The sequence below is a fragment of the Schistocerca piceifrons genome, chromosome 1 (genome assembly GCF_021461385.2).
Source record: "Schistocerca piceifrons isolate TAMUIC-IGC-003096 chromosome 1, iqSchPice1.1, whole genome shotgun sequence".
NCBI lineage: Eukaryota > Metazoa > Arthropoda > Insecta > Orthoptera > Acrididae > Schistocerca > Schistocerca piceifrons.
In genome coordinates, this window is record NC_060138.1 from 1,006,719,811 (window position 1) to 1,006,742,102 (window position 22,292).

Here is a 22,292-nt window from a genome sequence, read left to right on the forward strand (position 1 = left end):
TGCATTTTCAAATATTTTTTTCTGTGATTTACGTAAATAACTTAAAGAGCACATTTGCTGCCATCATTATTCGTGCTCAATTGTCTTCAGTTATTTTTCAGTTTAATAAAACCAAGTAATAATAGTCTAACATTTTGTGAGTATTATTTAAGGACGAGAAATTGAAAATTCAACAGGTTATGGGCCTCTGTTTTAAAACAATCAATCTTCCTCTTTGATGTTAGCCACAACCACTGAATTGCTGGTCCTAGAATTTTTTTTGGTAGCTTAACACTTCCTTTTGTGACTAGGGTTTCCACAACAATGCTATGTTAAGTTGAATAAGCTCCCTGAAGTTCTTCTTCTTCTTTTTTAACTGGCATTTTTCAAATCTTTTTTCTGATATCATGGAGTCTGAAATGCTGTAAGGGGTGGGGGGGGGGGGTGTATATCTTCGTTTTTGCTTTTCCCGATGACTCTATTCAACGTACTCATCATCCAATAGCTTATTTTTCACGAAGCTGAGTGTCAAGTCTTTCATTGGCATTTTGATTGCAGTGACCACTAAATTGTCTTTTGCAGGTATTTTTGAAAATAAGAGGGTCGTTCTGAAAGTAATTTTGCCTATTTTTGTTTAGCAAAACTAAAGGAGATACATAAATCACAACAGCGCAGCTAAATAGAGCAATATTTCAACTACAGACTGTCATTTTTCTACATGTTCACCACCATTTGTTATGCACTTTTGCCAATGATGAACCAGAGCCTGCATGCCACACTTCTAAAAATCAGAACTAGCTGAGGCTAACCTCTTCCTTACAGCTTTGGCAGCAGCATCTGCATCTTGAAAATGTTCGTGTCCACCTTTCAGAGGCCCAAAGAGATGAAAGTCTGAAGGCACTAAATTGAGACACTGTGGTGGATGTGGTAAAGCAGTCCAACCGATTATTGCGATGAGTTGCTTGGTCTCAAAACTGGTGTGTGACTTGGTGTTATAATAATGTCGGTGAAAGTTAGTCGTCTTTTCTGGCCGCACCCTGGAAATTCTGGCTTTCAGCGTAATCAGTGTCGTCTTAGTGTGCTGAATTTATAGTTTCTCCAAGCCCCAGTACATCCAAAAGAACCATGCCTGGCTATTCCAGAAGACTGTGCACATAACTTTGCCTGCATGTAGGTGCGTCTTGAATTTCTTCTTTGATGGAGAATTCGCATGTCACCATTCCATGGACACTTTTGGATTCTAGCACTTAATGGTAACACCATGTCTCACCTCGGGTGACGATGCTATTCAAAAAATTGTCACCTGCAGCTTAATATTGTTCCAGTGGGTCTTGACAAATTTCCATTCAGTGAATTTTTCTTGATCTTCTGTAAGCATCCATGGGATCCATCTAACACAGACTTGGTGGTAACAAAGATATTCCAACATTGTTTGCAAGGCATTACATCTGACGTTCAGCTTTGCGAACAATTCTCTGCTCATTATCTGCTGATCAGCAAGGATGAGTTGATAAAGATGCTCTTCATTGCAAGGGATGACAGCTGTGCAGGGTAGACTGGGTCATGGCTTGCCTACACACCCTTTTCACCGCCTTGAAAATGCCGTACCCATTGCCTCTTATTGCTCATGTCTAGTGTATCGTCTCCATAAACCTTCAGCAAGTGTCGATGGATTTCAGTCGGCGCAATTTCTTCAGCAGTGAGGAATTCACACCACTGTTTCATACATGCATTTATATTGGACTCCATTTTGGAACACTCAACTTCTGGCACCAACAACCGCAGAACAACAGAACCACCTGCAAATGAGAGGAAGGTTCAAGCATTAGCACTACACTGACATCTGGTGTGAACATCCAAAGCCACCACAGATTAATAGGAGGCATTACTTTTGGAATGACCTTCACAGGTGCATATGATGTCAGTTTTTTAGAGAGTAGCTCCAGTCAAAAGTAAATACCAAATAAATTAATCAGACATAAGAAAGGGATTAACTAGCATATCATTCATTGCACTGAATTTCTTAGTTAACTGTTTTCTTAACAGAAGTTGACTTGTGATTACTTTTCCCTCAAATGTATTGCACAGAGGTGTCCATAAATCGAAAGAGGTTATCTTCTTTTTCGCATATTCCAAGTGACTGTCAGCATTGCATTGTATAAGACGAGACTTAAATTTCCTGTCTTGTTTAGTCAACTTGGTCGCCTTTCCTTTTGTGACAAACTGTGTGTCTTCCTCTGTGTCCACAAATTCCACCTTTGTGAGATAATTTGCTTGCACAAATGGTAAAAGTTCCAGTTCCTTGAGAGTTTCCATCCGTAATTTCCAATTGCCAACATTTTTTCCATTAAATAATGGGATAAGCTATTTTTCCACTTCAGTTGCCATCTCGAAAAAAACTTTACATGAGCATCCACTCGTGGCCAGGTTTAATTAAAAAGGGAAACAAGTCATTGCGATTGACCAAACGTCATATTGGAATAGCTTGCTAAAATGATTAGACATGAAAGATTGTAACAGTCAAGACACCTATGAAAGTTAAACTGGACAAAAAGGAAGGAAAAAGGATCAATAAGCCATGCTGAGGGTTTATTGGCTGCTTGACAGTGCTGCAATGACAGCAACAGGGCCTGATTTGTATTCTGTGGTCAACTTCTTAAGCACATACCAAAACAATCCATCAGAACAACTCTGGGGATGCTTGAGAAAGATGTGAAACTACATTATGGAAGAGGGAATTGAGAAGCTCTTCTGTCCTATCTTGACACAAACTATAACAAAAAGGAAGATGCAAGATCTACCCCTGATTATCCGTTACAGTTGTTTGGAAATATTGTCTGTTAGGCAACGAAGAGAGAGACTAATGTTTTGTCTTTTACAGAGGCGGAATATGTAGCTCAGGCAACAACTGCTCTGAGATACGCTGGCTGAAATACTTACTGGATGACATGTAAATTTCACTCCAGCTACCAATTTGTCTATTGTAGGATAATCACTCCTGTATATGGCTATGGAAGAAATGGGAGGATTGTCGGTTGAGGCACATCAACGTTAAATATAACTTAGTGTGTCAGCTTCACTGCTGAGCATGTACATTTGAAGGACCAGATTGCAAACATTTTTACTAAAGGCTTACCAGCTCCTAGGTTCATAACTTTGAGAAGCTTGTTGGGTTTATCTTCATTTTTTTTTTTATATATATATTAAATCTAAAATTATTGAATTGAGGGTTTTGAGTGCAATTTCAATGATTATATCTGTGATTTATGTAAAATAACTTCAAAGATAAAAAGCATGTTTGCTTTATTCTGTGCTCGGTTGTCTTTGGTTATTTTTCAGTATAATATAACCAACTAATAAGTCTTCAATATTTTGTTAGCTCACTTAAGTGTGAGAAGCTGAAAATTTAACAAATATTATGCGCAGTACAAACATTTTTACTGTCAGAAATATGTTTTGGACAATTTTTGTTATTTGATATTAATAAAGTGAAAATTCTTTTGTATTTGGCATTTAGTAGTTTTAAAAATCTATCACTGCTTTTTGGAACTAATAGCTTTTTTTCGGCTTGTCTTGGAAGCAACAGATTTCAGAAGACAGTTGTAAAGTGGTTGATAGTGTAGTAGTAATAGTAGTTTATATATAAATGCAGTACAGCTGATTCCATTTACTTCCTCTCAAAACAGAACACAAGTGCAGAGCTACACAAAAATAGATTTGGTTCTGGTGGACGTGGGCGCTGCATAAAGCTTGGTGAAGCATGGTACACCCCAAGTGAATTTGAAGCATTATGTGGAAGAGCATCGAGTAAAGACTGGAAGAGGAGCATCAGGTACATCTAGGTTTTTAAAAAATTTATTACTTCTTAGCCTGGCTAATGTCTTAAAGAACAGTCATTAGTTGTGATCTGAAGGTGATAGCTGACAGACTTCTTGGTGTTGCTGTTGTTCTTTATCTTGGTGCATGGGTCTCGAAATCATTAAACAGTTAGAAATATAATCTATATTTACATTCACTGGATATATGCTTTAATGCACAGGTGGCATCACGTTGGATTTAATTGCCTTTTGTTATAGATTATTGCTTAAGGTCTTTAGGTTAGACTAAGAGTAATGGTGTCCTCAGAAGCTCCTCATTATGAATTCAGTAGCAGAAAGCAGAATCTCTGCTCAATATTAAAGTGCCATAAACTAATACAGTGATGATTAACAGATTGCTTTTCATATTGGTTAAACATTTTGTAAATTTCCTCCTCCTCTAACTTCCATTCTTGCAATGTATAAGAATATTCCTTCCAGGTTTGGTGGTCGAAGCCTGTTGACATTAATTGATGAGGGGATATTAACACCACATGCAACAAGCTGTACCTGTGCAGCATGCTGTGATGATGACAATGCGGTTAGTTTGTTACTGAATGCATGTAAATTTTAATTTTGCATTAACAACATAGTTAATTCTGTGTAGTTGGTTTATTATTATTGAAATTGGTCTTGTAGACAGGACCAGTTCGGTTATTTACACCGTACAAGCGGCGCAAGAGGAAGGATACTGGTAACTGTGATGGAATGGGGCGAAAAATGAAGAGATCATCTTCAAAGGATGGGGATGGTAGTAATGGTGATGACAGTGATACTGGTAAGTATGGAAGAAATAAAATGAGTTTGACACAAAACATTTCGAACTACAGTGTACTCCCAATTATTTGTGTGCAGATTATTGGATTTGCGGGTTATTCATCCAAAAAAAGCGCATGTCATGCACACAAGAACTGCAGAGCCATGACTGAGCAGGCACAGTTGGTGGCAGCGGTGGTGGCAGCTGCTGCTGCTGCTGCTGCTGCTGCTGCTGCTGCCGCCGCCGCCGCCGCCCGTCTAGTAGATATTGTCCCAAATACATGTTTGGAAATATCTTGATTATTCGTGTGTCTTCTCCCTCACATTATCCCAAATAATTGGGAGTATATTGTATTTAAATACAAAAATGTACTTGTTTGGAATGATCTGTAGCTTTGAAGTAAATTTTTGCTACTGCCATTTGTGAGGTACATTGAAGTTAAAATACCACAAATGTTCTCCCCCAGCCCCTTTGTGATAATTTTTCAAAGTCTGAAACTTGTCACTTCTCGACGTAATCAAGCAAACATGCAACCTTTTATGGCTTTCTCATGCAATGCTGGAAGGAATGAAAAATGGTATCCACGTCTCACCCATTATCACAATCAATTAAAAGAAATCTAATTTATGATTGCATCACTCGTCAGCATTCATGGCACCCACCTGGAGGACACTTTCTGCATTTTGAAGTCTTCATATAGGATTGCATGCACAGATCTCGCAGAAATGGCAACTGTGGAGGCAATTCATTCCACACTCATTCAGCAATCCTCCAAAACAAATTTCTCCACTTGCTCAATTGTGGCAGATCAGCTGGTATACCAATATGTCTTCTTTTCTTGTTTCTTGATCCCGGCTTCTTGAGAACTCTTGTGAAGAGTCGTGATAAAAGGTTAGTAGTGGCGTGGGACAATCTGTTGTGGATGAATTCATTTCAGACTAATAATCCATTCAGTTAATGTGCAATATCAATGTATGATAGAAGGGTTCAGATAAACCTTATTACACGTCCATGAGATTTTAATAAATCCACCTGGCACAGTTTACCCTAGAATTGGAAGCTGATCGCTCGGGTTTAGTGCAGTAATGTCCGTTCAGTTATATTGGTATTTGTTACTGGTTGTAATGTGAACTACTGCTTGGCAGTGTTGGTGAGTATTCAAAATCTACTTGCAGTTAATGTTCATTTATCAATAAGAATAGTGTTAATAAGTGAAATGCAATAGCAATGTAGTTACGTAACAGTTGGTAATTTAACTTTTGAAACTGCTGGTTTATTGGCATTTCTGGAAAAGAACACTCTTATACTCTCATTCGATCAGCAAATTCCATGTAACAGTTTGTATGTGTAATAGGACTTATTGTGTTGCAAATCATTCTGATGAATGAATTGATTTGCATTACAGTGCTGCTAAGCAACGTGATCGACGAGGTGATACTTGCCCTGATTAAAACAGAACCTTGATATTTTGAATAAATTTTCGGTTCATTTTTATAAAAAATCAGTCTGTCTCTCTAAGTAATTTCAAACTTTGTGCATTAAGTCCAAGTATGTTTGCAATTATTATACGCAATTTAATGGAAAGCTCAATCACACGCTAGTGTGTAACATGTTTCAAATAGAGTGCTCAGGTTTGTTTTTCCTGATAAACTAAACAACTTTTTGTAGTAACATGATGTCTATCTCACGTAAAGTCTAAATGAAACTGGATTTCTCTCTATTTGGTTCAAAATCACAAAATGGAATTCGCTGCACAGGTCAGCAAACTGTACACATGCACTTACAGCAGTCTAAGTGGTAACTCGTCTAAGAGTAAAAGTTGCACATAAATTCAAACTTTTTACATGCATACAAAAATCAAAACACCTTTATATTAAACAATTATGGCACACAATTACTAACAAAACATTTCCGATTCTAAATAAACTTCAAGAAACTGTATTTCATAATCAATAAAATTTTATCCCGTGAAAGAAAATATTGGTCTGCAAAAATGGATTCAGATTACTGTCAACTCATGTCTGGACAATGATGTCGTGAATTGATACTGGATTGGTATGAATGAAATACCTGTACTCAAAAATACTATCAGTTGAGTAATTCACGGGCTTTTGTGACAAAGTTGGTACTCCTTGCGTCGCTACACAGGTACGCAGCTGATATTATCTTGGTTTGTCGTCACACAATGTTCTTTCTTTGAACTCTCACAACCACAAACGTGCATTCAACACACTCATGATACCATCCCCAAATCTCACGCAACTGACGATAAATTTCAGCTGGCGTTACACCACACAAATGGAGGGAATGAATGAAAGTGCTGTTCTTGCAATGGAAACACAATTTTAAGTATCAAGTCTTTACTCTCACTGTTGCCACTAGAAGTTCTGTGTGCCATACAGGCTGCCATCTCTGCCACAGTCACAAGTGCACGCATATTTTAAAACAAATTGCATATTTCTGTTTCCAGGGCTGAGAGAAATAATCGGAGGTGTTATAATTTGAATGTACCTCACATATTTCCGCTGTTAATCAGTGCAACAGCAACATAAACAAATTCTAGTTTTAATATTAACTCTTTATTTTAAAAATTAAGATAAATGGAACTGTGATTATATTTTGTGGAAAGTATCATTTAAGTGATACTTTAAGAACCAGTTAAATGTAATTGTAATTGGTGTGTGTGTGTGTGTGTGTGTGTGTGTGTGTGTGTGTGTGTGTGTGTGTGTGTGTGCTTGCCATGTTTGAAATTTTGTTTAAATGCAAAGTATAAAAGTAAAGCTGTCATCAACCAAAAGGTTCTTTAGAATATCAGAGTGCTTTACTGGGCATGGTGGTGGTGGTGGTGGTGGTGGTGGTGGTGGTGGTGTATTCCACTGCCTTCCTCAAACTGTGTCACTGACTCATCCAGCCAGTTATAGGTGAATGTATGGTTCCACATGCACTCGAAACCACAGTGCCGCTCATTGTTTCACTATAACAAATGTTGCTAGTTATGAGAGGTAAGTGACAGATGAAAATATCAGCAGCAACTGGGAACTGAACTGATGATTTTTCTTATTTGTAGTCCCACACTTCAGCACTGAACCACAAAGATATACATTGTATAAATTAATAAGTGTATGTGCTGTCAACCTTGACAAATATTTGAATGCTCTAATAGAGCGAGCACCCCCCTCCCTCCACATGCACGCACTAGTTTAGTGGAAAGTAATGTATGAAATAGATAATGAAATAACTGTCCGTTAGATGATGGGTGGGAAAAGTTACATTCATTTAAATAATGTGTAATGAGAGTAATCACAAAGTGTGTGCTAATGTTAGTGGAATTATTGCACCATAAAAGTATAAAATAGTACTCATTTATAATCAAAAACCTCTCTAATTATGTTGACTTGTAGACATGGTGTATGTGTCTTACAGAAGTTTTATTGCTGGCTTAAAGAAATAGGACAAACTTAGATGTGAAAAGCTGAATATTTAATTTATGGAACAGGCTGAAAAACTGGCAAAATTATTACTTAGTAGCCACTACTTCTAAAAGTTTTTTTATTTATATTTATGGATTGAATATCTGTGCTAACTTCATGAATTTGTAGTATCATTGCAGCTATTATTGCCGTCTGTTGCTTAGTTTATCTTCATAAATATCAGTGTAACTCCATGATCAGACCCAATGGACCACGCAGTACTGACTGGCTGCCTAGTCATTCTTTACAAAGTAGCATTATGTGGTGTGGAGAGGCTTGGTGTCAGCAGTCAGCTCTTGCTGCCACTGGCAGCTTTCTGACCTTGGAGCCACTAGTTCTCATTATTCAAGTAGTTCATCAGGCTAGTAGCACCCCATTCCTATCTTCCCACCAAGGAAAATTCCCTGGTGGTTCTAGAAACTGAACCCGGGTCTCCCACGTGGAAGTGTAATACACCAAAGGCTCACCTGCAGGGGTGGACGAAGTATCCATCTACTTTTAAGACTAAGCAGCAAGCAGTAGCAACAAAGCGAGAGAGTGAGTGCCAACACTAAAAATCCAAAGGTTTGGGGTTTGATCCCCTAGAAATTTTTCATTAATCACATCTATCACCTCTGCACATAATTTGATAAAATAAAAAATACCAAGTTGCATTTTGATTTGGAGCTCACATTAAACAGGCTATGCTTGTCAGCTCAGATTTCAGCAGGAGGTGAAGACATACCACCCGAAATAAGACCAAGTTTAATAAGGCAGTGTGAGTTTAGAACCAAACTCCACCTTCAGAGCTGCTCTAGTGGTGCAACTTTTTGTTGCAATAAAGGTAGTTGCCAAATTTCAAAAAGTAACCTCCTGATTCTGGAAATCTTACTCTGCTGATACTAAATACTGGCAGACCATACAACCTCTAGGTAATTTTAATTATGTTACTGAAATTCCTGAAAGTTTCTCCACCTGCAATTAGTCTGCATCCAGAAGATTCTGTTGTGTAGTAGATTTGTAGAACATAACTAGATTAATACTTTTGGATGCATTGGAAATGTTAACCCTTGGTTTCATATTATGCTAAAACCCACTTCTCGCAACCTCCCGAACTTTGCTCTTCCTCTCCTCACCCAATAAATCAATGTACATTACAGACTCGATCATTGTTTTTCAGGTGGTGGAGATTGTAAGTCAGAGCAAGCTTGGAATAATACAGATTCATTTGTTCAAAGTAGACTTGGAGAAGGCATGGTTAGTTCTCCTTCACCAACTCATTCTATTGGTGATGTCTCAGAGATGCAGCAAGGAACTGTATCATCAGTTAATGAAGGCTTGAAGAGGTTAGAAGAGGTCAGTGCTATGTATCAGATTAAAGTTAAAATATGTTAACAATTTGTGTGTGATGTTTACTTATTTTTGTACTGAATGTTCCAAGCGAGGTGGAACAGTGAAAAGTCATAGAAAAAGCATATCTGAGCATAATGTTTCAAATCCAACCATCCAGTTAGTTTTACCATGGATTCTCTAAATTATTTAAGGCAAAAATAATGGGATAGTTCCTTTAGAATGGAATTGTGTAATTTTGAAGCTTATTGAGGGTGTTTTCACATGTTTTTGACATATGCGCAATGTCATTTCCATTTCTGCCAGTCCCTGTCCATCGACTGCAACATGTTAAATTTTGCCTTCAGGACATCTCACATTTTAGTAGTATACAAAGTGTTGCAGATAATGTTCTTTTCTCTGTAATATACAAAATAACAAGGGGAAACAATATTGTCTTAATTAACTGTAATAAACATTTCTCTACCTGCAGAGTTATGAATATAATTTATTTAGTTATTTTCCACATAGTGACAGCAACAAGCTATAATTTTTAAAATAGAACACAATTTTTGTCATGTAGCTGATATATTTAAACCAACTGTGCATAAATAAATTGTAATCAAATTTCTACAAAGTTTACTTCAGGAACTAGAAATGTTGAGACTGGGGGAATGAACCAATGTTGCGTTCAATGTTCTGGTGGCAAAATGTGCACGTAAGTGATGTGTCCAAACTAGTACTAATTTTCATTAATGCAAACCTTATTGCACCTTCTAAATAAACAGCATGCAAATGAGACATAAGGTTGTTGGTATCATGGAGTGCAGAACTTAACTGACGTTCTGTTTGAAGTCACCTGGGTTGTGGGTTTAGTGACATAAACATGATTCTTTAGGCATCCCTATAAAAAGTAATCTACTGACATTAAATTGGGTAACTGTGAGCTGTTCCTGAGGATTGCCAAAGTCCTAACTACCTTTCAGGGAATCTATTGTTTGTCTTGTACAACATTACACACAGAACAGGCTGGATGATAATAGTGTTACATCCACATATGATGTCTATTGTCTTGGAAGACATTATCAGAGATAGCACTTAAAATTGTCAACATTAAAACCTCAGTATGTCTTACTTGTCACAGTACTGGCCACAATTTAATCTCAAAGGATTCTGAAATGCCCAGCTAAAATTATCTGTGGTTCAATAGTGCATATTACGATGGTTCACTGCATCATAATTTGTGATGTGGTTATGTCAGAGAACATAACATATTGTAAGGCACCAGGGTTTAAAATATCAAATTTGATGAAAATAACTGATCGAAATTGTTCCCTTGCAGCTCTTGTCAGCCAGCAACTTTTCATAAGCTGGCATTGTTGGAGGTATTAAAATTCCTGTCTTCCCATAAAGTTTTTACATACTACAGCTCCCTTTAATAGCACGGAACTTATTTCCTGTAATCTTAACACGTGTCCTATTGTGTTTGTCCCTTCTTGTCACTGTTTAAAAAATCTTCCATTCTTCACTAATTCTGCAGAGACCACTCCATTCCTTATCGTATCAGTCCTCTTAATTTAAACATCCCTATACAGCACCACATCTCAAATGCTCCAATACTCTTATCTTCCAGTTTTCTCTCACTCTAAGATTCACAACCACACAGTAATGGGCTCCAAACATACATTCTTAGAAATTTCTTTCTCAAATTACTCTTTTAGTAAACTTAATTTGTCCAGAAATGCCCTCCTTGCCTCTGCTAGTCTGCTTTTTATGTCCCCTTTGCTTCATCTGCCTTGTTATTTTGCTTCCAAGGTAGCAGAATTCCTTAACTTTATGCTCCAAATTTTTGTTAAGTTTACCACTAATCTCATTTCTACTACAAGTCTTTACTTTCACCTTTCCTCGGTGTATTCTGTCCATAGTCTGTACTCATTATGCTGTTCTCTCCATTCAACAGATCCCATTATTTTTCACTTTCACTGAAAGTTGCAGTGTCACTAGAGAATCTTATTTGGCTGTGTCATGTTGTAACCAGTATAAAGTCCAAATCTAAGAGCAGTACTTTGAGTGAAGTGGAACGCATGGCACTGAAAGCAGATGGAGAGGGCTGCTTCTGTACAAACGTGGAATATTGCAGAATACAAAGACATGAAATTTTGAGAACCTTCCAGATGCGATAAATACTAAATAACAAATGATTGCTGATGGTCGGTGTTGACTGGCAACCTTAAGCACATCAGCCCAAGCCATGTCAAACTGCATGTGCACACATACACAGCCTGTGGCATTGCTCCCTCTTCTGGGGAAAAGTGTGACATGCTGTTTCAGAATTTCTCATTGGAGCTGACTACAGCACCTTGGATGTAGATCTTGTCAATGGTTCCACATATAGCAGCATTGGCAGCTCCTCACATTCTGTTTGAGCATCAAAGGTAGCCCCCATCCATCAAAACTTCACCATTGTTGTGTGAGTCTTTGTTTCCTTGAACAAGAAGTCTCAATCAATCTGCACCTCGGAGTGTAGTAGGGCTTCGTGTGGAGAACATGGATGACATCTCTGAGCTTTGGCCTTCTTGGTGAATGGTAATAATTGTAGACTTGGTTTGCAATTTGAGACATGCCAAAGGAAAACATGTGCCCCAAAGTAACACTTTAGTAGTTTTTCCGACAGTCCCGTGTTCCTCATAAGCACACAAATCTGTAGCAGGTGTCCTGGGTTATATCGCGGGGCAGTTTGGCATTCTAGTGGTCTAGGTCCTTCTCTGGGTCCTGCAGGGTCTGTATATGAGCCAGCTGTCGTGCTTCTTCAGTCCTGATGAGGAGGTCTTTCATGTAGTCGTCCTGTGTATCGTCTGGTTGAAACAGGAACAGTTTATCCTTTGTTTCGGCTTTGCAGCTATAGAGCAGAAAGAATGGTGTAAATCTCGTAGTGTCTTGCTCAGTTGTTACATGTAAATGTCATGAACTGGCAGTATTGTATCCCAGTCTCTCTGTCCAAGTCATTTTAAAGATAGAGTATACCTGCCAACATTTTAGTGTTCCATGAGGCCATTCATCCTGCAGCATCTTTCTCTGCTTCCTACCAAATTATCCATTGTTCAGCTGTCAACATCCCATACAGGGTGTTACAGAAAGGTACGGCCAAATTTTCAGCAAACATTCCTTACACACAAAGAAAGAAAATATGTTATGCGGACATGTGTCCGGAGACGCTTACTTTCCATGTTAGAGCTCATTTTATTACTTCTCTTCAAATCACATTAATCATGGAATGGAAATGCACGGCAACAGAACGTACGAGTGTGACTTCAAACACTTTGTTACAGGAAATGTTCAAAATGTCCTCCGTTAGCGAGGGTACATGCATCCACCCTCCATCGCATGGAATCCCTGATGCATTGATGCAGCCCTGGAGAATGGCTTATTGTATCACAGCCGCCCACAATACGAGCACGAAGAGTCTCTACATTTGGTACCGGGGTTGCGTAGACAAGAGCTTTCAATTGCCCCCATAAATGAAAGTCAAGAGGGTTTAGGTCAGGAGAGCGTGGAGGCCATGGAATTGGTCCACCTCTACCAATCCATCGGTCACCGAATTGTTGTTGAGAAGTGTACGAACACTTCGACTGAAATGTGCAGGAGCTCCATCGCGCATGAACCACATTTTGTGTCGTACTTGTAAAGGCACATGTTCTAGCAGCACAGGTAGAGTATCCCGTATGAAATCATGACAACGTGCTCCATTGAGCATAGGTGGAAGAACATGGGGCCCAATCAAGACATCACCAACAATGCCTGTCCAAACGTTCACAGAAGATCTGTGTTGATGACGTGATTGCACAATTGCGTGCAGATTCGTGTCTGCCCACACATGTTGATTGTGAAAATTAACAATTTGATCACATTGGAATGAATCCTCATCCGTAAAGAGAACATTTGCACTGAAATGATTGAAGCCTTGTTGGATGAACCATTCGCAGAAGTGTACCCGTGGAGCCCAATCAGCTGCTGATAGTGCCTGCACACGCTGTACATGGTACGGAAACAACTGGTTCTCTCGTAGCACTCTCCATACAATGAGGTGGTCAACGTTACCTTGTACAGCAGCAACTTCTCTGACGCTGACGTTAGGGTTATCGTCAACTGCACGAAGAATTGCCTCATCCATTGTAGGTGTCCTCGTCGTTCTAGGTCTTCCCCAGTCGCGAGTCATAGGCTGAAATGTTCCGTGCTCCCTAATACGCCGATCAATTGCTTCGAACGTCTTCCTGTCGGGACACTTTCATTCTGGAAATCTCTCGATACAAACGTACTGCACCACTGCTATTGCCCTGTGCTAATCCATACATCAAATGGGCATCTGCTAACTCCGCATTTGTAAACATTGCACTGACTGCAAAACCACGTTCGTGATGAACACTAACAGGCTGATGCTACGTACTGATGTGCTTGATGCTAGTACTGTAAGGCAATGTGTCGCATGTCAACACAAGCACCGAAGTCAACATTACCTTCCTTCAGTTGGGCCAACTGGCGGTGAATTGAGGAAGTACAGTACATACTGACGAAACTAAAATGAGCTCTAACATGGAAATTAAGTGTTTCCGGACACATGTCCACATAACATCTTTTCTTTACTTGTGTGTGAGGAATGTTTCCTGAAAGTTTGGGCGTACCTTTTTTGTAACACACTGTATAAGTGCTGGTTGATAGGTGGATAATCTGCAGTGTTGATATTGTGTTTTATCATGATTTGAAAGTATCCAAAAATTATAGCAAAATGGGTAACGCTCGCCATTCATTCATCTCTTGGGCCAGATGCAGTTAGTAGCTTCCTCCTCCTACATTTTGTGTAGTGGTAGTGAAGCACAATTCTTTGTCAAAGGAATTAACTACACTCTCTGGACTTGGTCGGCTGCCCCTAATGCACATACCTTTAGGGATAAGCTTTGACTGCACCTGACAGTTTGTAATCTGATGTGCTCCTTGACCACCTAAAATGCTTAGGACAGTATTATGAAAAGGACAGATTGCTACTCACCACAGAGGAGATACCAAACTGCAGACAAGCAAAACAGAACTCTCTCAATCTGGCAGTCTTTCTGTTGTCCTTGTCCTGTGGCTCAGCATCTCCTCTGTATGGTGGGTAGCAACCTGTGCTTTTCATCTTATTGTTGTTATTCCATCTTTGATTTTTCCATTGTTTAAAATGCTTAAGATTGTCGCTGGCATATCTGTGTTTCCACACACACACGCGCACACACACGCGCACACACACGCGCACACACACGCGCACACACACGCGCACACACACGCGCACACACACGCGCACACACACGCGCACACACACGCGCACACACACGCGCACACACACGCGCACACACACGCGCACACACACGCGCACACACACGCGCACACACACGCGCACACACACGCGCACACACACGCGCACACACACGCGCACACACACGCGCACACACACGCGCACACACACGCGCACACACACGCGCACACACACGCGCACACGCGCGCGCACACACACGCGCGCGCGCACAAACACGCGCGCGCGCACGCGCGCGCGCACACGCACGCGCGCGCGCACACGCGCGCGCGCGCGCACACACGCGCGCGCGCACACACGCGCGCGCGCACACACACACACACGCGCGCGCGCACACGCACGCGCGCGCGCGCACACACCACCTCGAATAGCTTTTGTCAAATGCAAAAAGTTCACTTCAGCTGGACATCTCGATTTATGATTGAATCTCATCTCATTGATGAGATGGCAGGATAACAACTGCTCAGAGCAATTTTTATTGTGTGTTCTAGTTGGAATAGACTTGTTAATCTGGAGCTCTGATCTTCCATAGTCTTGTTGCTTGTGATGTGTGCTAAGTCCCATCTGAGAGTATTTTTAAGTACATTCTGTTAAAACAACAAATTCAAAGGTATGTGTTCTGTCATGAGTAGCATATTTTTGCACTCATGTTCTTGTGGGTTGGAGGTATTTCCAAGTTTAAACTTTCAGCACTCTCACCTTGATATTGCAGAAAATAGTCTTTATTTTTAGCTGGTGATCAGCTTTTCGCATTACAGAAAATGAAGCCGCTAAATTGACTAGTGCCCAAACATGGCTGTCGATGAGATTTACTGATATTTTGGCGACTGTCATCTATGGAGGACTTCAATCTGCATTGGGCTCACCTCTGTAGATGGTCACTTCACTTAGTTTTCATGAATTCAATGGCTAGGCAAGTGTCAGGTACCTCTGTGACAACAAAAACAGCCACAGCTTATTGGAACACCTCATCCTGGGTGCATTGTTGGGTTTTGTCCCACAGGTCAGCTATAACAGTCTGCAGTTGACTGGCACGAATAAAACTGCTGTGACAGTTGACATCTAGTGGTGTTAAAAGCTTGCTTTCTTTCTCTTTAGTAGTGTGCAAAGTGTCCAGGATTGGAAACATGTTGGCATTTTGTCCTCTCTCCTCCAAATGTCTGTTCTTCTGTGGATTGTAACACTTAATGGAGTAGTGGGTAGTACTTACTTTGGTCAGGTGCTGGGCTGTAGTTTCATAGCTTTGGCAGAAGTCTGAGCTGACAGTCCATTCTTTCTGGGACACTGACTGTTGGTGAAGATTGATTCTAAAGATATGCATGTTCAACATTATCTTACCTCCTAGTGTATAAGGTCAAGATTCATTGTTCCTATCTTGTGATTAATCAGTCAGATAGTTATGGTTGCTGTGAAATACTCTCTCCTCTCATTATCTGGAGTATGAGAGAGAGAAGTTCATGGCTGTCTTCCACAACTGCCGTAGGGAAGACATTCAGGAGTCAGTCGTACATCTTTTGTCAGTCTCTTCTGTTGCATTTCCTCGTTGCACTGGCAGAGGTGATTGATTCCTGTCATTGTGACATATATTGCAAGAAGAGCTTGGTACAATTCTTTTGCACATCTTCCATGAAGTGGGGGAGTTTGTCAGCTTCCGTCATATTCGCATTCACGGTGCAGCATAGAATAAAATCATGTAGTAGGAATGTATTGTTTCCCATGACATCGGGCCTTCTTCAGTGGGTTTTCCTGCTAAGTGGACTTTCTTTTGTGGTTGCCAAATGTTTTGAGTTCAGCCTGGAATTTGTCCTGGTTGTCAAGCTTATCTTTGTTATGTAACCACTGCTGGGCTGTGCCATCAGAGTAAAAGGATGGATTTGTCAGACATAGAATTTCAACACACCTATTGCACTTGGTGATTTGAATGTGTTCAGCCATTTCGTGAATCCTGACCATTTCCAGAAAACACTGATGGGTGCCTCATGTGCAGCTGACTTACCATTGTTTTGGAATCCATAAGTATTGTGCCTACACATATCTTAGGAATGCTGAACTGTTTGTATTTATGTTCCTGTAGGCAATAACTTTTACATTATCTAATTATAGCCCCACTGGTGTTTTTGAAGTATCTGATATCGCCACCAAACAATTGCTCTATCATAACACTACTAGTCCAGATCCAAAGGTAGGGTCGTCAATGAAGTAAAAGTTAGCACTGAAAGCATATGGATTACAAACACCACTGTACAGCCATAATAGAACTGAATTTCTTAATAGACAGCACTGCTACTTGTACAAACATCAAATATTCCAGAATATGGAAATCACAAACATAAGAAATTTTGAGACCCTTCCAGAAATGAAATACTGGATAACAAATAATAGCTGGCTGTATGGTTTGGATTGGCTACCTGTAACAGACCAGCCAGTGACGTTAACTGCTATGCCACACTGCATGAATCAAAATTCACAGCAGTATCCTTTTATCCTGCATTTTAATCCCATTCCTGAACCTTTCTCTTATTTCAGTCATTCCTTCTTTGAACCATAGGGGTGAAAGACTATTTCCCTGTCTTACTCATTTTGATTCAAACATTTCATTCTTAATCTTTGAATATTGTTGTTTCCTCTTAGTTCTTGTACATATTGCACATTACCCATCTTTCCCTGTAGCTTACTTGTATTTTTCTTAACATGTGGTAGCCAGTTTCATGAATATGTAAGGCTACAGCTGACTTCCCGAAGTTGTTAAAGCCAATTTGTGTACGTTTTCTTTGTACGTTAACTTAGGTCTTTTAAGTGTTCAGCCTATGTAGTTCACAGTGCAAGTATTACATTGAATTTTGTTTACACCAGTCCTCTTGTACTTATGAACTTCATGTTGTAAATTGTTCCTTAGCTTAAAATCGCAGGAGATCGTTGGCTTAAATATGGCACTGACTTTAAAAGATTTAAAATACTAGTCTCTTTTTGAGAAAGATGACAGAAGTATGGGATTGTGTCACTCTTAGTATTGTGCATGGCAGTCGCCTTGAAGTTCATATAATTTCCTTGGAACTTAACAATATTGTGAAAGAAAAGTTGCCACTTACCATATAGCAGAGACACTGAGTCGCAGAGAGGCACAACAAAAAGACTGTCACAAATATAGCTTTTGGCCAGACACTGTGGCCAAAAACACAAGTGGACGTCCCTGTAGCTGAACACGCTGCCAGGCATGATACCCCTCATCTCAATGACTGCTTCACAGACTGTGCCATATGGATCCTTCCCACCACCACCAGCTTTTCTGAATTGCCCAGGTGGGAACTTTCCCTGCAATACATCCTATATTCCCATAACCCTCCTGGACTCAACCTTAGTTAGTCACTGTCCTCACCCATCCAGCCCCCTCCCTGTTCCCATTCCAGCACTACACAGCGGTCATTTCACCGCCACATCCAGTATTTCAGTTCCCCCCACCCCCCCCCCCCCCCACCCCCCCGCTACTTACCCCCTACCCCCTCCGCACCTTCTCTCCTACCCTCCATCTAAACTGCAACACTTCACTGTCCGCCACTCCCAACATACTATCCCTCCCCCTCCTTGCCCCAGCCTCCTCCTTACTGCCACCCATCATGCACTGGTGCTGCTGATAGCAGTGTAGTGTCAGCTCTCAGACTGCAGACTTGTGTGCAAGTTGCACTTGTGTGTGTGTGTGTGTGTGTGTGTGTGTGTGTGTGTGTGTACTGCTGACAAAGGCCTTGATGGCCGAAAGCTATGATTGTGTGAATCTTTTTATTGTTCTTATCACGGCTCAGCAACTTTCCTTCTCTCGTATTGTTACATGATGTAATCTAACCATAATCCCTCATGGTGTCTAATATTTTCACTAGTATACTTACTCCTCCAGATAATTTTGACTGCTGTATTAGCTATCAGTAGCCAATATTTCTTACAGAACTAGATTACCCCTCCTTTCACATTCCTACTACTGGCCCCATAGTCTCTGGCAACTTTGTCTGCTATTCCTTGCCCTGCTACAGCAATTCCAGTCACTCAGAATTTAGACTTGCATTCACTTTATATGAGGGGTGTGAGAAAAATGACTGATTTTTCTATCTACCAAAGTTTTTATTTTTTCAAACAGTGTTGCCCCTTCAAAGTAGTTCCCTTAGACAGCTGTAAACTGGTGGAGATGTTATTCAGTCTTAGTAACATAATTTGAAGGCTTCAACTAGTAGAGCAAGTAACATGTCAATCACATTCTTTTGAATGTTATCCAGTCTCAAAATGATGCCTTTCAACATATTTTTCAAATTTCAGAAAAGAAGTTAAGGAATCAGATCAGGTGAATAGGATGTTTAGAGGTCAAAAACTCTGTGATGGAAGTAGTCGTGACATGAGGTGTTGTCATGAGGCAGCATCCACTTGACTGCAGTGTCTGGTCTCACTCAGTTCATCCTTTCCTTGAGCCTTTCAAGAACATCTTTGTAAAAGGTCATTCTGATTTCGCAAGAGCACGCACACTTTTGACTTTGTCAGCTTTTGAAGTTGAAGGGCTCCCTGAGCAAGGTTAACCTTGAGTTGTTCTTGGCCTTCCAGAAATGATTTGCACCAGTGAAAAACTTGGGTTCTTGGTAAGGAATTTTCCTCATAGGCCTGTTTAAGCTTTCCAAAAATCACCCTCACAGATTCCCCAAGTTTAAATTGCATAATGTTGCTCTAAATTCTGCTGTTCTATTTTCATAATGCACAACAAAAACACAACTTCACTGATGGCACTCCCAAAAATCTTTTGATGGGTGTATGGAGCTGAAACTGTGTGTGTGTGTGTGTGTGTGTGTGTGTGTGTGTGGGGAAGGGATGAACACACTGATCTAAACAAGTAGAACAACACAGTGTTGCCAGATTGTTTGCAGTGCAGTCTCATTAATTTTCTTATACACCTTGTATACTGAATTGTGTGTTAAATATCATCATACTTTCTCCATCTTTCATCTGTTGTTGGATCAGCATACATACCTGAACTACTTTTGTTGGCGCTGGTGTGCTGTTGTTTCTGATCAGAATAATCCTATTAGTGAATTGTTCACAGTAACTCACTCTTGTTCTGCCTTCATATTTATATGAATCCTATTCCTTTGCATCATTTTCTGATATTGTTGATATTATCGTACTTTCATCTAACCAGAAATCCCTATCTTCTTTCTGGATTACTTCGCTGATCTCCGATATATCTAGATTCAGCCTTTACATTTACCTTTTCAGGTTGTTTTAGTTCCCTACGTCATCATGTCTGACATGCGATGCACTGTCGTGTAGAATGTTAACTTTTCATTAGTAATTCAATCATTTTCTAATGGTAACTTCACCTTCAGCAGTCCCGTGTCAAGTGGAGAATTAATGTGCAATATTTTGCCAATGGAGAGATCGTTAAGACACCTTTTCAGGTAAATGTCATATGTCCTGTGGATACAAATGTCTTTAATCCAATTGTTTTCATAGCCTTGCGCATCATCATGCTGCTGATCAGTGCTGATTCTTCCGCTGACCAGTGCTGGTTCTTCCGCCTTCTAGAGAAAGTTTCCTGCCAAAAGGATGCCCCCACACTCCATTCTTATATTTTCTTTGAGAAGGCTGCTGGTAGAACAAAGGTGTCTCCTTATACTAAGAGTCTTTGACTACCATAACTGATCATTTTATTCAGAATTTAAGCAGTTGTTGGGACTGAATACAGGACCCAGAACATTTTGGTTACTGGTCAAAGATGATAACCTTGGAGCATAGGTGACCAGCTGATGATGTATTGCAGCTAAAACACTCCCACATTCTCATTTCTTGCCAATCTTAAGTCTGTTACTGTTGCACCTTCTGAAACTGACTGTTTCTTGATGTTGTTCAGTACATAAGTACATAATGCCTGATGGAGCTCTTCAACAAGGATACCTCACATCATAAGCCATGACTGCTTCATTCGCATTGTGTTGTCACTTGCCAAGTGGTAGTAACATACACAAACTCTTTGTAGGTGTATACTATGCTTATTTCACATAAATATCTAGCTTCATCTCTCACCTGCAGGTCACTTAGAGAGTGCAATGAGTTACGAATTCAGGAGAGTGGTGACTGGTTTGAACAGCTCTCTTAAATAAACAGTCTGCCACCAGAACATTCATCTGAACATAGTGAATTCTGTACAGTATGCAGCAGCCACCCCTAAAACTTTGCACCTTTCTAGTTCCCTACATAAAATTAATAGCAATTTGATGTAAATTTATTTTTACACAGATGGCCGAAGTAAATCAGTTAGGTGATAGAAACAGATTATATTCTGTTCATAAATTGTAACCCATTGCAGTTGGGCCAGGTGATCCAGCAGTAAAGCATGTGATTGGAAACTGAATTGTCATGGGGTTGGACTGTGGGTATTTTAAATCTGTTCAACTTGGCCTTCACCTGTCAATGATGAGACAGTTCGCCAGGAATGACATGTGGTTCTGATAATAATGATAATAATAATAATTCCCGTGGAGGCCCGGGAAAAGAATAGGCCTCCGGTATGTTCTGCCAGTCGTAAAAGGCGACAAAAAGAACGAACCACTAATAGGGCTAACTCCCCTTTTAGTGTGATTAGTTGGTTCAGGACAGAACTAAAGAAGCCTCGGACAAGCGCCGTCATGGTCGGGGACAACGCTTCAACCCTATGCCTGCCCAAAATGGTAACGATACTGCTAGCCAACTGGAAAATGATTCAAATCCAAATAGAGGTGTTTTGCAGGATATGCTTCCTGCAACCACCCTAGAAGGAAAACAGACAGAGGATGAGATGGTCAGATGAAGTTAATCGATGTTCTGTTATTACCAAGCAACAAACCTAGGAACCAACACAACTTGATACAGATCACAAGTATGCACAACATTTATTACCAGATACCCAGAATTAAAATTTGTAACAGAACAACAACTAGCTGATCAGATCCGTGTAATAATCAAAAATAACAGGATACCCCAGTCAGAATTAGAAAACATCAAACAAGTACAACAATACTGGAACAAAATAATGTGCAATAAGAAGAAGAAGAAAATACAGTAATGGACTAAAACATTACAGGGCAAACAAACAAAGAACAACATGCATCAATTAAACAGTCAGAGGAAAACGAAATCTTAAGACAGCCACCAGAACAAGCACAAATAGAACACGAAGTGACACACACGTTAGATATAGAAGAAAAATTTCAGCTGACATATATAGAATACAAAGACACAAATACAGACATTAGACCATTCTTGCATAGACCACCAAATAACACACAAGTTGAAACAACAATAAAAACTATCAACACAATCATACACAACAAAATAAATGAAAACACAACTATGGAAGAGTTACAACTACTGGTTTATATAGGGGCACTCACTACACTAAATATACACGCTAGGCAGAGATCAGAACCAACCAACACACAGAAGAAACCCACAAAACCAGCATGGCAACACAGGCTACAGATCAGAATAGAAAAACTGAGAAAAGACATCGGACAGCTAACACAATTTATAAGAAATGAAATGTCAGAAAAAAAACAAAAAAGGTTAGG

At 40.0% G+C, this 22,292-nt stretch overlaps 1 protein-coding gene across 2 annotated transcripts in view; it reads left to right on the forward strand.

Moving 5' to 3' along the window:
- LOC124795426 (deformed epidermal autoregulatory factor 1) overlaps positions 1-22,292 on the forward strand; it is a 62,517-nt gene that overhangs the window by 21,701 nt on the left and 18,524 nt on the right. For both annotated transcript variants that reach the window (XM_047259456.1, XM_047259463.1), the window contains exons 4-7: positions 3,666-3,811; positions 4,278-4,377; positions 4,476-4,614; positions 9,223-9,398. In XM_047259456.1, the coding sequence (XP_047115412.1) occupies positions 3,666-3,811; positions 4,278-4,377; positions 4,476-4,614; positions 9,223-9,398 (561 nt within the window). The remainder of the gene's footprint in view (positions 1-3,665; positions 3,812-4,277; positions 4,378-4,475; positions 4,615-9,222; positions 9,399-22,292) is intronic.